Consider the following 15,713-nt stretch of genomic DNA (forward strand, 5'->3'; position numbering starts at 1 on the left):
TCTTTGGTACATTCTATATGGACGCGCATGAATGCGTAAATGCGCGAATGGAGTATGAATTCGTCGGTGACACGACAACTCGTTAACAGATTTTCCGTAAACCGAGGATGCGCTCCAGGCATTAGGTATACGGCCATCTCTTTCTCAGCCCGTCTGTTCACCAAGATCTCGTTTACTATGCCATTATATATGCAGCCATCTCTTTCACAGACCGTCTGTTCACCGATAACAGACGGTCTGTGAAAGATATGGCTGCATACGTAATGGCATAGTAAACGAGATCTTGGTGAACAGACGGGTTGAGAAAGAGATGGCCGTATACCTAATGCCTGGAGCGCATCCTCGGTTTACGGAAAATCTGTGAACGAGTTGTCAGGTAACCGGTCTGAATAGTTCTGATTTATCCAGTCTTATTTCTTACTGCTGCAATCGTTAATTGGAAACAACAGTGTATGTATGGAAAGGTGATGGAATTTTTCTAAATTACAGAAAAGCGAAAAAAAAAATCGGCTGGGTTTAAAAATTTATATTCATAATATTAGATAAATGAGTGTCAAATAATAAAAAAAACATTTTTTCACACACAATATTTCATTTTGAAAAACAAAGGTTTACATACATACTACATGTTATACAAATTGTTACATAAGTACATATAAAAAACCATAAATTGTTATACGTATAGGGACATAAAAAAACATGAATTGTTAAATTCATATAAGAAAACTTTAATTGTTACATAAGAACATACAAAAAAGCATAAATTGTTATAAGCATAAATTCGTATTTTGAAACAAATTACATTGGAAATATAATATGAGCAGAGAGCTTCCACTCAAATTGTTCTAATGTATGGGCGCCCAATTTCCCATCTTGTTAATTTCAGGGAATTCAAGTTGAAAGTGATAAAATTTCAAATTTATAGGTACATAAAAAAAATCAAAAATTATGTACCAGCCCTATATATGTATAATACATAGATCCGCCTTCACGCTTTATACTGGTCTCCCTTTTGGCGGATGCAAAATACATAAAATACATGGCGCATGCACACTTTCTCTCAGTAGGTAGTTAGCTTCTAAGTAGGAAAGGTCGATTGCGGAGATCTTGTCGATAGATATGCGGAGATGTTGTAGTCACTAACTGAGGGGTGCGGGGGGTTTAACTAGCGGGGAAGTGGTGATAAAAACGACGACCGCTGCGTCGTAGGGAAAAAACCTTTTTTTTCCCAACTTCCCCGCTAGTTTTAAACCCCCCGCACCCCTCAGTTAGTGGCGACAAGATCTCCGAGCAAAAATGTATTGTAAGGCGCATCTAGGTTATTCTATATCAATGACCAGCCCTCTTAAATATGCTTTTAGATCTTGCCTTTGCGGCCAAGCTGCCGTTTTATTAAATATTCTTTCCGCAGTGATAACATACGCGGTTCGCTGTTTTTTACGTATGGCTCCTGAATTCAGTTCTGCTATCATTTTATCACTTTCAACTTGTATTCCCTGCAATCCCTTTAAAAATTTCCACAAGTTTGGAAATTGGGCGCGCATACATTGGGACAATTTTGAGTGGTAGCCCTCTGCTTCATTATCATAGGTTTTTCCATTATGTGCCAATGTACGGCTTCGCACATTCCATATCTCGATTGGAACTATACGGGGCTCATATCTGATCCTTCCTATACATTTTCCTATGTAATTTATTTCAAAATACGAAATAAAATCTGAAATTTTTTCCTGTGTATCTTCTGTTTGCTCCAATTTCCACGGCTGTAAGTGTTGGAGCAAAGGCCAACGTAGCGATCATAAGATATTTATTTGAGCAAACGCTTTTCTATAAGTCTCTGACAACTTATTTGGCAGCAAAATGTATAGTAGCGGGACTGCCTTCCCGGTTTTTGATCTGGGTCCTCCAATCGCGTCCCGTGAATAGTATAAAGTTGTAAAAATAGATTGGGAACTGACTTAAACGTCCCATCCATGACTATAGATTGGTACGTACGTAAAAATTGTAAATTTTTTCACTTCCAAATATTAAAAACCTTTCGTTTCCGAATATTCGCCGAATACATTTTTAATTCCATTGGAAGCATCAAAAATTAAATATTTTGGATTAATCTCTAAAATACTTGCCAGTAAGAAGACTAGGAATGCTGCTGTAGCCATGGTAGGAAAGGCAAAAAAGGAATGGTACAATAGAAATATTGATAAATTAAAGAATGATCCGACAAGAATGTGGAAAACAATAAAAACATTGATTTCAAGTTAGATTGAGCCAGAATTGAAAGAATTATATAAATATGGAATTGTGTATAGTGATAAAGTTATTATGGCAAACAGGTTAAATGAGTTTTATATATGTATAGTATTAGAGATATTGTAGATTCAATACAGGCTGGGTCTCATTATCATTATAATAGTTTGTATTATTTATCTACAGCGATAAATAAATTTGAGCTGATAAATAATAAGGAGTTGTATGATATTTTGAATGGCATGAAATCAGTAAGAAGTATGGATGATTTAACTGTGGGAATATTAAAACAAATATGGACTAATATAGGTTCATGTTTATTAAAAATAATTAATGTATCATTACAAACTGGTATTGTCCCAGATGCTTGGAAAGTGGCCACGGTTGTGCCAGTGCCAAAGGTGCCGGGTACCTTCAAGGCCAATGAAATGAGACCCATAAATATGTTACGTGTTGTTGACAGTGGCGTAGCTACCGCGCCCGCAAACCCCGCAATGCGGGGGGCGCGCCTTTTTTACAGATTTTTTAAACTTTTTCTCAAAATTTTTTTGTAAACCTTGCTTATTTTTCAACCTATTTGCATCTCGTTTTATTTATACATATTACTGAGGATTCTCTTTTACTCTTGTACATATACCTACATATATATAGTTATCTAGTGTTAAAACAATAAAACAAATTAATACTATATTCTTGAATAACATTGAAATCTCCAACCAAAATTATTTCATTACAGACCGTCATAAAATTCAAAAATATGTCGGTTTTATAATGGGATAAAGTCTACTTTTTTTTCAATATAAGTTCAACGTTTTTCCATTAATAAATAATAGAACGCTACCAAAATATGTCAATTTTATAACGTTACGCACAAGATCAGTGGGTTCGATCAGATTTTTCGACAATTGATTTTGAACACGCTCTGAAATAGAATATAAACCAACTCCCGAAATGTGTTTTTTTTAATTTATTTTATTTATTGAAAAATCAACAGACAAAAAGATGTAGACATGTATAAAAAACAAATAGTAAATATATAATATATGTATATATAACATCCGAGTCCAATAACAGATTTTTACAAAGATAATTAAAAAAAATGAAAAAGATAAATATAAGAAAAACAAATGAAAAAGAAAAGAATAAAAGCTATAACATGGCAAAATAGCACATTGCATAATTAAACTATAGTATTAAAATATTGGAAAAAGGTTATAAAATAGAATAGGAGAAGAGATAAATCAATCGGTCAAGATTCTCTTGATGTTAGACCTGAATTGATGTAGGGAAATACCGAACATATCAACCTCATTCAGCTCTCCGTTAAACGCGTTGCAGATAAGAATATTTTTGGGAATTAGTATTGAAAGGATTAAATGAAAAGAGTGCAACGTGTCTAGAATACCGAACTGGGATTCTCTAATTAACCTTATTCAGTAAATCAGAACAATCAAGGAAACCATTTATGAGCTTAAAGAAGAATGTAGCATCAGTAAGTCGTCGCCTGACAGGAAAAGAGTTTTAAAAGATAGGATTTTTAAAATATCGAGAAAAGTAGAATGGGTATAGGTAGGAAAAAGGTAGCGTAAGGATTTAATAAATTTAAGTTGAACTTTCTCAATACAATTAATATGGGATAAATAAAAAGGTGTTTGATCGTTTTATATAAGAATTAGCTCATTAGCTCATTGCTTAAGGTAGAGTGTACTATTGTGTTCTCTGTAGTTGAGAAATCTTTCATGTTTTTTTTAATACGAGTACTTTTAAGAAGAAGGTCAGTGAAGAAAGTGAAAAAATAATCAAATTGCGAGTTAATCGAAATTGACTAAAACTGACAATGTTTTCAGTCTCTAGTGACATAGTGGAATTAAGTCCTTCAGCAGTTTTATCAGAAAAGCAACCTAGCTCTTCTTCGAGAAATGGAGATGTAATCGAACCTGCAGTTACGGATTATACGGCGTACTTAATGCAAACGGTTGCGGAAATTCAATCGACTGATCATAACCCTTCTTCCTCAGTCATTTCTGATGAAGTGGTCAAATCATTTCTGAGGTTCCTTTTTTGCGTATGATTTGTGGAAAATTCAGAGAAAATTGAAGAATATATGAATTTTTTTTAATATATTTCTGAATCATTTTTGCTAATGAGTATAATCAGGTCGTTGGTGTGACCAAGCTCTGCCTTTATTTTGTCTTGTAAGATTCCATTTCTAATGGAAGGAGATTGAAAAAACTTCACCTCCTTTCGAACACTGTCGATAATTTGATCAATTTTATTTACTTCCACAAAATTTTCTTCATCGGTTCTGAATATTTCAACATCCAAATCGTTAAAGAGATCTTCACCCTCGACATCATTTATTTCCTCTTCACTCAGTATCCATTATAGCAGTAGATTTTTTTTATATAGAGTATCACACACTCCGAGATGAATATCGTGATTTAGACATACTTGATAAAATGTCGGACATTCTTTGTCCGACTTTGATCATAGCAGAAGCACCGTCGCCTGTGGATCCAACAATATGTTTCTGGTAATCTATTTTGAACGATTTTAAATGTTTAGTAACTGCTTCAAGTAAGTGCGTTGCTGCACAAGATCCGATGACACGAACAAGCCCAAGACTATACGGATCTTCTGATGGAAGACGGACGTTGCATCCATATATGCCCCATTGAATTTTATTATCCTTGGCGGTATTCTAAGAAGAAATTATTTGCGTACGAAAATAACGTTTTACATATGTATGTATGTACTTTAAAAGGCAAGAAAATTTAAACTTCAAATATTTCGAATTGCTTATTCCATTTTTGTTTTTCGCCTATATTTTGTTAAAAAATTAAATTTTATAACGCATTTTGATTTTAAAAAAATATTTTTAATTAAAAAAAAATTATTTCTTGTTACCCGGACCCGATGGTTTTTAGTCCCGGGTCTCAGGTCCGGGTCGGGCCGAGTCCAGAAACCCTAGTTGTCGCCCACGGATTTACAACAATTCATTATATTCTATGATGAGACATCCAGCATTATGGAATCTCAACGATAATAATTATTTAAATAAGTAAAAAAAAAAAGAATACTTAGATGTTCTACATATTACGAAGCTGCAAGAAAATCAAGCCGAACGCGACGAAAGAAGATATAAAAAATAAAATAAACAGCTTACGCAGCAATTACAGATCGATTATAATTATTACAAAGTTGTATTAATTTATTTGAGCAAATGTCGTAAATATGTTCGCGACACGCTCTCTGAAATATCGACGACATCCTCCCAAGGCAATCCGATGGGTGCTGCCGGAATTATGGAGGGGGGGGTGTGGCTCGCCAAAGATTTCAGATTACGGCCTTGGAAAACAAGAAATAGCGTTGGAGCACGCTGTATTTGATAGCTCTATCAAATACCGTGGTAGATACCTCTAGTGTTAACTCTGCCAATAAGACTATTTCCTAGAATGAGATTTTATATGTTTCGTGAGGAACGATTTTTGGGTGAATGATTTTAAGCAAATGTCACATTAGTGTGATTTTATCCCGGTATGCAATTTTACATGTAACCTGAGGTTTGATTTTTGAGTAAATGATTTTAAACAAATTTCACACGTATAAGGTTTTTCCCCCGTGTGAGATCTTAAATGTATCACAAGATTAGGTTTACTACTAAATGATTTTAAACAAATGTCACATTTGTATGGTTTTATCCCAGAATGCGTGTTTTTATGTAACATGAGGTAAGATTTTCGAGAAAATGATTTTAAACAAATTTCACACTTATGAGGCTTTTCCCCTGTGTGAGACCTTAAATGGAACACAAGATTATATTTACTACGAAATGATTTTAAGCAAATGTCACATTTGTGTGATCTTATCCCGGTATGCAATTTGTCATGTGTCCTGAGGCCAGAATTTCGAGTAAATGATTTTAAACAAATTTCACACTTGTAAGGCTTTTCCCCCGTGTGAGACCTTAAATGTAACACAAGCTCATATTTACTACGAAATGATTTTAAGCAAATGTCACATTTGTGTGGTTTTATCCCAGTATGCAATTTTTCATGTGTCTTGAGGTGAGATTTTAGAGTAAATGATTTTAAACAAACTTTACATTTGTGTGGTTTAATCTCGGTATGCAATATTACATGTGACCTGAGGTTTGATTTTTGAGTAAATGATTTGAAACAAATTTCACATTTGTATGGTTTTATCCCAGTATGTAATTTTTTATGTGATTCGAGGTAAGATTTACAAAAAAATGATTTTAAACAAATTTCACACTTGTAAGGCTTTACCCCCATGTGAGACCTTAAATGTAACACAAGATCATATTTACTACGAAATGATTTCAAACAAATGTCACATTTGTGTGGTTTTATCCCAGCATGCAATTTTTCATGTGTCCTGAGGTTAGATTTTAGAGTAAATAATTTTAAACAAACTTTACATTTGTGCGGTTTTATCCCAGTATGCAATTTTTTATGTGACAGTAGGCTATAATTTCGAGTAAATGATTTTAAACAAATTTCACACTTGTAAGGCTTTTCCCCCATGTGAGACCTTAAATGTAACACAAGATCATATTTACGACGAAATGATTTTAAGCAAATGTCACATTTGTGTGGTTTTATCCCAGTATGCAATTTTTTATGTGATAGTAGGCTAGAATTTCGAGTAAATGATTTTGAACAAATTTCACACTTATAAGGTTTTTCCCCCGTATGAGATCTTAAATGTATCACAAGTTTAGCTTTACTACTAAATGATTTTAAACAAACTTTACATTTGTGTGGTTTTATCCCGGTATGCAATATTACATGTGACCTGAGGTTACATTTTTGAGTAAATGATTTTAAACAAATTTCACACTTGTAAGGCTTTTCCCCCATGTGAGACCTTAAATGTAACACAAGCTCATATTTACTACGAAATGATTTTAAGCAAATGTCACATTTGTGTGGTTTTATCCCAGCATGCAATTTTTCATGTGTCGTGCGGTGAGATTTTAGAGTAAATGATTTTAAACAAACTTTACATTTGTGCGGTTTTATCCCAGTATGCAATTTTTTATGTGACAGTAGGCTATAATTTCGAGTAAATGATTTTAAACAAATTTCACACTTGTAAGGCTTTTCCCCCATGTGAGACCTTAAATGTAACACAAGATCATATTTACTCCGAAATGATTTTAAACACTTGTCACATATGTATGGCTTTTCTCTACTACGTAAAACAACGTCAGATTGACTGGGCAATGGCTTTGAAAAAATTTCACTACTCTTTTGGTGATTGGTCGGTAGTGAAAGCTCATCGTCCCATATTAAATCTTCCAACAAAAGTTCTTCAGTCTTGATCTTCAAGCAGTCATCTAACCTCAGTTGAGACGTTTTGTTACTTCGAACACAAGCCTTTTGAAAGCTGATTAACGATTCGAGATTGGTCTTACACGAAAGACACACCGTCTCCGGCAACCCATCGCCTCTTTTAACCTGCAGGTGAAAAAGTAGGATTAAGAGAAGAGTTAACCAATTGGGTCCACAATAATTGTAACCTGTAACCAGCAACTGACATAAATTTGACAGCAGGTCCGAATGCGGTGCTCCAGACGCTCTGGATGAGGATCGCCGAATATGGAGACGGAAGAGTCGGCCGGAGCTGGCCCAAGACAAAGCCTGCACTCCATCCTCTCGTTCCCAACTCAGACCAGTGCCTTTTTTAGTGACATCTATTGTACATACAAATTTGACACTAAAATTCAGCCCGCCACTATGCAACCGTGCACTGCTGCTACACGACACGGCAGTTATTGTTGGCCAAATATTGTTTGTACGAAATACGAAGTACGAGACATAACGCACTAGACGTGACGTAGAACGACCAAGTTTGACGCGCAAATTAGTGTCAACCTGTCGAGCAGTTCGGTGTCACCTCTAATCTCTTCTAAAGCGTCATGGGTATATAAATCACTTCACAGCCAGTATTTTATCAACAATTTAAATGGTCACTATTATTTAAATGAAAGTATATATAAATAACAAATGCACAGTATACAAACAATAAACTGTCAGTATGAAATTAATAACTGGTCGGCTCGTCCTAATAGGCTGTCGGGCTGCAGACCATCCTCTAAAATTATAAAATATATGTTTAATTTATTAACATATATTTTATTTATTAACGATATTCTTTTTATTAGTTGTATGGACGAACTATTAGGGCCTTTGACAGAGTAAATATTACTTACAATATTACCCGTATCCAAATGGGTGATATTGTAAGCAGTGGCGGACTGGCCATACAAGCGAACATGCCCGATGGCATGTGGGCCCCACTATCGGGCCCATTTCCAACGTCAATATTATGTATAAACCAATACCTATGTGAACAGACGCCAGGGGTCCTCAACTCTGGAAACACCTGCGTCGGTTTGTGAGATAGCTCGTGGTAAGATTGGGCGGAGCTGGTTTCCTCAAGGTGCCTTCCTTCGTCGTCGGTGGTCTGGTCTCTGCTGATTTCGGCTGCTCTGCTCTGTCCCTTTCTCCTTCGTAATGTGCGTGGGATGCGTGATGTGGAAAAAGGGAGGAAATTGTAAACCAATGAAAACAGGGCGTAAATCTGTTTATGTATTGCGACTGTATTTTGTATAAGTCATACAGAGATCAAGCAGGGGGGGGGGAGTAAACAAAGTAACCACGAGTGCCTTTTAAGGTTAGCCACGCGTAGCTCAGTTGTCTGCCTTCTGGACGAAGACAGACCAGGCTTCCTCTGGTGCACACCGGACGGATACTGGAGCTGGTCTCCAAGTATCGTCACAACCCTCAACTCAGCTGGTGGTCGGTGGCAAGGAGCGAGGGCCACGCAAACACCGCAGCGTTTTACACGCCAACAACTGTCAGTTTGTGAGCCAGGGTCGCCAACACAAAATATATCGGCCAAATCATGGGTCGTAAGGCCACGAAAGCTGATCATCAGACATAGTCTGAACACTATGTAACAACTGGTTCGGTGATTACTGGTCACAAATTACTCGTCACAAAGTCACTAAAATCTCTATAACGGAACATCTGGCAGCCAAAAAGTCCATCATACTAACGATAACTATCATAGTAACGAGAACTTGAGTGCCAAATATTGTGTATTCGCGATTTTCATGGCAAAAATTGTCTTTGTGACCACCCCAATGTGACGAATAGTCCAATTACCGTAACAACTACCTAGTGAAATAAAAATGGGAATAAACAAATTTTCGTTTCATCATCAACCAGCGATTAAAATTTACTTCGTAATTTTGATTAACATTAATTGAAAATATGCATTTTTTTCAGGGACGTAATTTGGGGGGGCATATGGGGGGCACTCGCCCCCCTAAATTAAGGAATAGTGTGAATTTAGAAAATATTATGAATTTAATGATTAATGAGATACTATGGATCTATGAATGCTACGTTTATTTCTCATGTATGTTACTTTTGGGTAACTAATAAAATAATCGCTGCTATGTGCTTTGAAAAAAAAATTTTTATTATTCCAAAGCAAGTATATTTTGGTTTTTAAGTGGTGTACCTTGGGTAAAATTTTTAGAAATTGTTCATCCTGAAGGAATCTTGTCACCGTAAATCGAAACGGAGAATACATTTCTCACGCTCAATCATTGACGTCATCTCAAGTCGAAGAACACCTGCATCAATTAAACTAAATCGAGTGGAACGACGCCAAACATTCGAGCATATTCCACCCCAACAAACCAAGCAGAACGACACGAAGAACACCTGCATACATTAAACTAAATCGAGTGGAACGACGCCAAACATTCGAGAAACGTCCACGGGGGGAGCCGGGGAGTTGCTCGACGCCTCTGCCCCTTTATGGCGGAGGCTGTGGATTGAGTACGCTGGCTGGTCAGGAAGGGTAGACCAGCCACGCCAAGACCTTCTCGGTCGGCGTCTCACGAGCGTCTGAGAGCTCGCCGTGTTCGAGGCTTGGGTCGAACACGTGGTCGAGCATAGTCGGTGAGGCACGACTATGGAAGAAGCCATACTCCTCGGAGGGCTTCTATGATGCCAATGAGCGCTCGCCGTGATCAGACTTGGGCGGATCACGGGGCCAGAGTTCGGGGCTTAGTTCGAGGCCGGCTTTTAAGAGGGACGCTGCATCTGGCGGTCCGCGCCGGGATCACCGGGCGCCGGACCCACGGGAGAATCTAGAGCGACTGACAGATGGTTAGTGTAAAAAGAGAGAAAACAAAAGCCGAAGCCGTAAGAGGACAACCAACGGCCATGAGGGTTTTTGGCTCGGACAATATGCTTCATCTTTGTGGGTCTCGGGGGAACAGGGTAGTTCCTCCCCCACGAGTTAGGGCCGAATGGTCGAATGACAGCTCCACTGCCGTAACCATGGCGACCGGTGTTGCCACCCTCTTCTATGGGGTCGCCACATCACTCCCTCCCCAGCGACATTGCGTAGCCGTCGCGACAACTACGGGATGTAGCTGTCCAGATGGGCTGGCCACCGGACTCTCCTGCCAGTCCGTGTGGTTGCTTGTCGGCCAGTTTCTTGCTGTGGTTCTGCATTTTCTTGGGGGGCTCTCTCTGCTCTCTCTGGGGGCTCTCCGCTGCTTTCCATGTATGCCGGCTTTATGCGGTCTACCGATACGGTGACATTGGAATCCTTAATTCTCAGTGTGAAGAACTTCGGTCCCCTCTTCAACACCCTGTATGGACCATCGTATGGAGGCTGTAACGGACCCTTGGCAGCATCGTGTCTCAGGAACACCTGATCACTGGTGTGCAGGTCTTTGAAGATAAAGGTTGATCTTGTTCCATGGCGCCGCGGTGGACTGGGTCTCAACCTCGCCATTTGGGACCGCAATCTCTCTGCTAGTTCCGCTGTGTTGGGTCCTCCGTTTCGTTGTGGAGCCAGAAACTCTCCCGGTAGCCGTAGCGGTTGACCATATACCAGTTCTGCTGACGTGGCATTAAGGTCTTCCTTCCATGCCGATCGGATTCCCAGTAACACTGTCGGTAGGGCTTCCGTCCACCCTTCGTCTTGGTGGCACATGATCGCGGCTTTAAGCTGCCTGTGGAACCTCTCTACCATCCCATTTGCTGCAGGGTGGTATGCGGTTGTCCTTATGTGTGTCGATCCCGTCAACCTATTCAGTTCCTTGAATAGAGTGCTCTCGAATTGTCGTCCTTGATCGGTAGTTATTCGTAGGGGGCATCCGAATCTTGCAATCCAACCACTGACGAATTTCTTTGCAACCGTTTCTGCCGTGATATCTTCCATAGGGATAGCTTCTGGCCAGCGAGTAAACCTATCAACGCATGTCAATAAGTACTTGTAACCGGCGGACTGTGGTAAGGGACCAACTATGTCTATGTGAATGTGGTCAAATCGATTTTCCGGTGGCTGGAACTCTCCCACAGGTGCAATGACGTGCCTCGTTATTTTTGATTTCTGGCAAAATATGCACTCTTGGGCCCATCTTCTGCATTCCTTCTTCATACCCGTCCAGAAATATCGTTGGGTCACTAATTTAGCTGATGCTTTTACCCCTGGGTGCGCCAATTGATGGATTAGTTCGAACGCCTGTTTCCTAAATTTCGCTGGCAAGTACGGCCGTTGCGTTTCTGAAGATACATCACAATAGATGGTCGTCTCTTCGCCTGGAATAGGTATCTTGGCAAACTGCTTGTCGGGATCTCGTAGCAGTTGTGACAGTTCTGTGTCATCCTCCTGCGCTCGTGCTATTGCTTGAAAGTCCATCCCGGAAATTGCTTCTATTCTTGACAGTGCATCCGCTACCACGTTTTCTTCTCCCGATACATGTCGAACATCTGTTGTGAACTGGCCTACAAAGTCTATGTGCCTAAACTGTCTTGGCGAACATTTCTCTGGCTTCTGTTGGAACATGTATATAATAGGCTTGTGGTCAGTGAAAATAGTAAAAAATTTTCCTTCTACCATATGGCGGAAATGCCGGACTGCACTATATATTGCCAACAACTCCCGGTCGTAAGTGCTGTATCTCCTTTCTGTTCCTGACAATTTCCTTGTGAAGAATGCCAACGGCTCCCACCCTTCGGGCGTCTTCTGCTGTAGGACTGCTCCGAGTGCTACATCTGATGCGTCCGTCACCAATGCCAAGTCTGCCCCTGGTTTTGGGTGGCTGAGGAGGGCTGCGTCTGATAAGCTATCCTTGCACTTTCCGAATGCTTCTTCCAACGCGTTGGTCCATGCAATCTTTGCCTTGTCTTTCTTTTTAGATCCTTTTAGCAACTCGTTGAGGGGCGCCTGCAATTTTGCAGCACCCGGAACAAAACGCCGATAGAAGTTTATCATCCCCAAAAACTGCCTTAATTGTTCGATTGTAGCTGGTCGGGGAAATCTTTTCACCGCAGCTACTTTGTCTGCTTGGGGTTTGGTTCCATTTTCTGACACCTCGTATCCTAGAAATCTTACAGTTTTTGCTCCGAAAACGCACTTTGCTGTGTTGACTAAAACGCCATATTCTTGAAACCGTGAAAAAAGTTTTCGTAAGTGGTTAATATGTTCTTCTTCGTTTTCTGACGCTACCAGCACGTCGTCAATATATACGTAGCAGAAATCCAATCCCCTTAGGACTTCGTCCATAAACCGCTGGAAGGTCTGTGCCGCGTTTCTGAGTCCGAAGGACATAAACGGGAATTCAAATAACCCAAACGGGGTGGAAATAGCTGTTTTTTTTATGTCTTCATTGTGTACAGGGATTTGGTGGTATGCGCGCACGAGATCAATTGTAGAAAATAACTTCTTGCCATATAAGGTACTGGCGAAATCTTCTATATGCGGTACTGGATACCTATCTGGTATAGTGCGGGCATTCAACGCTCTGTAGTCCCCGCATGGTCTCCATTCTCCGTCGTGCTTAGGTACTAGGTGTAATGCTGATGACCAACTACTGTCTGATGGTCGAGCGATTCCTTCGTTCAACATGGTCTTGAAAGTCTCTTTTGCGATCTGCAACTTCTCCGGTGCGAGGCGGCGCGGCTTGCAACTTGCTGGTGGTCCTTCAGTGGTTCTGATATAATGCACAGTATGATGTTTCATTGTTCTGTTTTTATTTCCTGTCGGCCGCGTTATCTCTGGAAACTCTGTTAGTAGATGGTGAAATGTTGATGTGCCACAAATTGCTTTCACCTGCTCTACTTTTGCTGTTCCTATTGCTCGGCCCCTCACTGAAACAGTTGTGAGATTATCCATCAGTTTCGCATTTTTCAAATCAATCAAAAGACAAAAATGTTTGATGAAATCAGCGCCAATAATAGGCCTTGATACGTCGGCTATTACAAATCTCCATTTGTATACCCGACGTAGTCCCAAGTCGACGTCTACCTCCTTCCAACCGTACGTTTTTATCGTAGATCCGTTCGCGGCGAATAGAAGGTATGATGTCGCTATTTTGCGACCCGGCAATATTGACTTCGGAAGGACACACAGGTCAGAACCGGTGTCGACTAGGAACCGTAGTTTACTGACCTTGTCTGTTACGTATAGGCGGCAAGAAGTGGGGCTGGGGCTGCTTTCCGCCATTAGCGCCTGCCCTGGAAGTTTTCCGCCTGGTTAAACCTGCGCGGTGGCGTGTTCCTGCGGCCTCGGGGACTCTGTTGTCGTGGTTGCCAGCGTCGGCTCCTCGCCGGGGAGTGTGATGGCCTTGATTCTTTCCGATTCGTCTCGTTCGTTTGTAGTAGCCGTCCCATCATCGTGGTCAGGTCATCTACCTTTTGATTTAATGTTTGGAACTCTCCCCGTGTCACATACTCATCATCGGTTTGCCGCCTCTTCTCTCTGCGGTCTGTCATCGCTGCCACGTGGGGGCTGCTGTCGTACCACCTGTCTGCCTTCCTGGCCAGCTTATCCAAATCGGTTTCGTCGCTCATTGCCAGTTGCAAGCTTAGTCCCTCTGGCAGCCTGCTCTCCCACGTGGTTCTCAGCAGATCCTCCGACATTTCCTGGGCCGCCAATATCCGGAGGTCTCTCAGGAACTGTGATGGCTTCCTGTCGCCAATTTCCTCGCGTTCGAGGAGTCTGCGATGTCTCTGTCGTTGGCCGACTCCTAACCTCTCCAAAATTTCCTTCTTCAGGAAGGTATATCGCTTGAGTTTCGGGGGGGCCACGTGGATGTCCCAAATCTCCGTCATCACCTCGCGAGGCAAACACGCGATTGTTCTGCAGTATCGCGTGTTTTCGCTAGTGATTCTGGCGGCTTCGAAGCTCGCCTCCATCTGTGCGAACCATATTTGGGGGTTCTCGGCCCAAAAGGGGGGGAAGGGGGGCACGGGCGCCCCCAAAAAGTCAAGATTTACCGTGCTTTGGTTGCGGTCGCTGTTCTCCGCGTTTTCCTCCATGTTATTCTGCACATTGTTCTCCCCGCCTGCTTCGGCGGCGCCGTTGTCTGCTTCACCGTCGGACATCGTGTTTCCAAGATTGTCGGGAAGAATAGGGGGGATGGGGGTGCGCGCTGTCTATCACGTCGGGGTCACCACTGTGGGTCTCGGGGGAACAGGGTAGTTCCTCCCCCACGAGTTAGGGCCGAATGGTCGAATGACAGCTCCACTGCCGTAACCATGGCGACCGGTGTTGCCACCCTCTTCTATGGGGTCGCCACATCTTCATCTGATTTTGATTTAAGAAATGAAATCAAGTACTAAGCCCGCTTTAAAGGTCACGGAATTTGACCCTTAAAGCCCTCAACATGAGGCCACCACCCCCCCGACGAATACAGTCCAAGAGACCCTTTCGTCGGAGAACGAGACGGTTGTTCATGAATATCGCACAAGAACAACCGCACATCACTGTTCTAATAAAAAAAACCACACTGTACATAACCAAGTGAATGAAATCAAGTTACAAAATTTATCGTGTAGCTTAACATCGTCAATCTCTACACCTCTGATGCTTAGGAACTCAATGCATGAAACTAAATCATCATGCCCTGCCCCCTTTTTCGCCTCCCGCCAGTCCCGCTCGATGTTTAGCAAAAAGGAGGACTTACAGTAGGGACGGGAGGACAAAACATGGAAAAGGAGGACATGTCCTCCTTTTGGATACCATCTCGCAACCCTATTAACATATGACTAGTAGTCCGTTTACCACCTTTAGAATTCAGATTGCCGAATCGGTTCGGTGATTACTGGTCACAAATTACTCGTCACAAAGTCACTAAAATCTCTATAACGGAACATCTGGCAGCCGAAAAGTCCATCATACTGTTACGTACGCCGCGGATTAAGCGAATAGAATCCCAGAGACTATGTGACCGTTCAAGGGTTATCTGTCATCGGATTAACTATGTAAGTGCTTGCACTTACTTCCAGGATTATATCTGGACTCTAAGTGCATTTAGGCTAAACAATGACCGTTATTAGTTATTTCTCAGAATCAGTACGGGAAGAGCCAATGTCGTGGAAATACATATCCGAATACGTGACTAT

At 41.0% G+C, this 15,713-nt stretch overlaps 2 protein-coding genes and 1 long non-coding RNA gene across 3 annotated transcripts in view; 1 reads left to right on the forward strand and 2 right to left on the reverse strand.

The window, feature by feature from the left end:
- LOC143920396 (uncharacterized) overlaps positions 1 to 15,713 on the reverse strand; it is a 443,610-nt gene that overhangs the window by 194,842 nt on the left and 233,055 nt on the right. The window lies entirely within an intron of this gene.
- Positions 2,798 to 9,135, reverse strand: LOC143920391 (uncharacterized). The gene is made up of 3 exons (XM_077443276.1): positions 8,618 to 9,135; positions 7,811 to 8,367; positions 2,798 to 7,730 (listed from the first exon to the last, which is right to left on the reverse strand). The coding sequence occupies exons 2-3, from the start codon at positions 7,922 to 7,924 to the stop codon at positions 5,766 to 5,768; spliced, it is 2,079 nt and encodes a 692-aa protein (XP_077299402.1). The 5' UTR covers positions 7,925 to 8,367; positions 8,618 to 9,135; the 3' UTR covers positions 2,798 to 5,765.
- LOC143920399 (uncharacterized) lies at positions 3,998 to 6,793 on the forward strand. The gene is made up of 2 exons (XR_013261336.1): positions 3,998 to 6,314; positions 6,735 to 6,793. It is a non-coding gene; the product is annotated as an uncharacterized LOC143920399 (long non-coding RNA).

The sequence above is a fragment of the Arctopsyche grandis genome, chromosome 12, assembly GCF_051622035.1.
Source record: "Arctopsyche grandis isolate Sample6627 chromosome 12, ASM5162203v2, whole genome shotgun sequence".
NCBI classification, from domain to species: domain Eukaryota; kingdom Metazoa; phylum Arthropoda; class Insecta; order Trichoptera; family Hydropsychidae; genus Arctopsyche; species Arctopsyche grandis.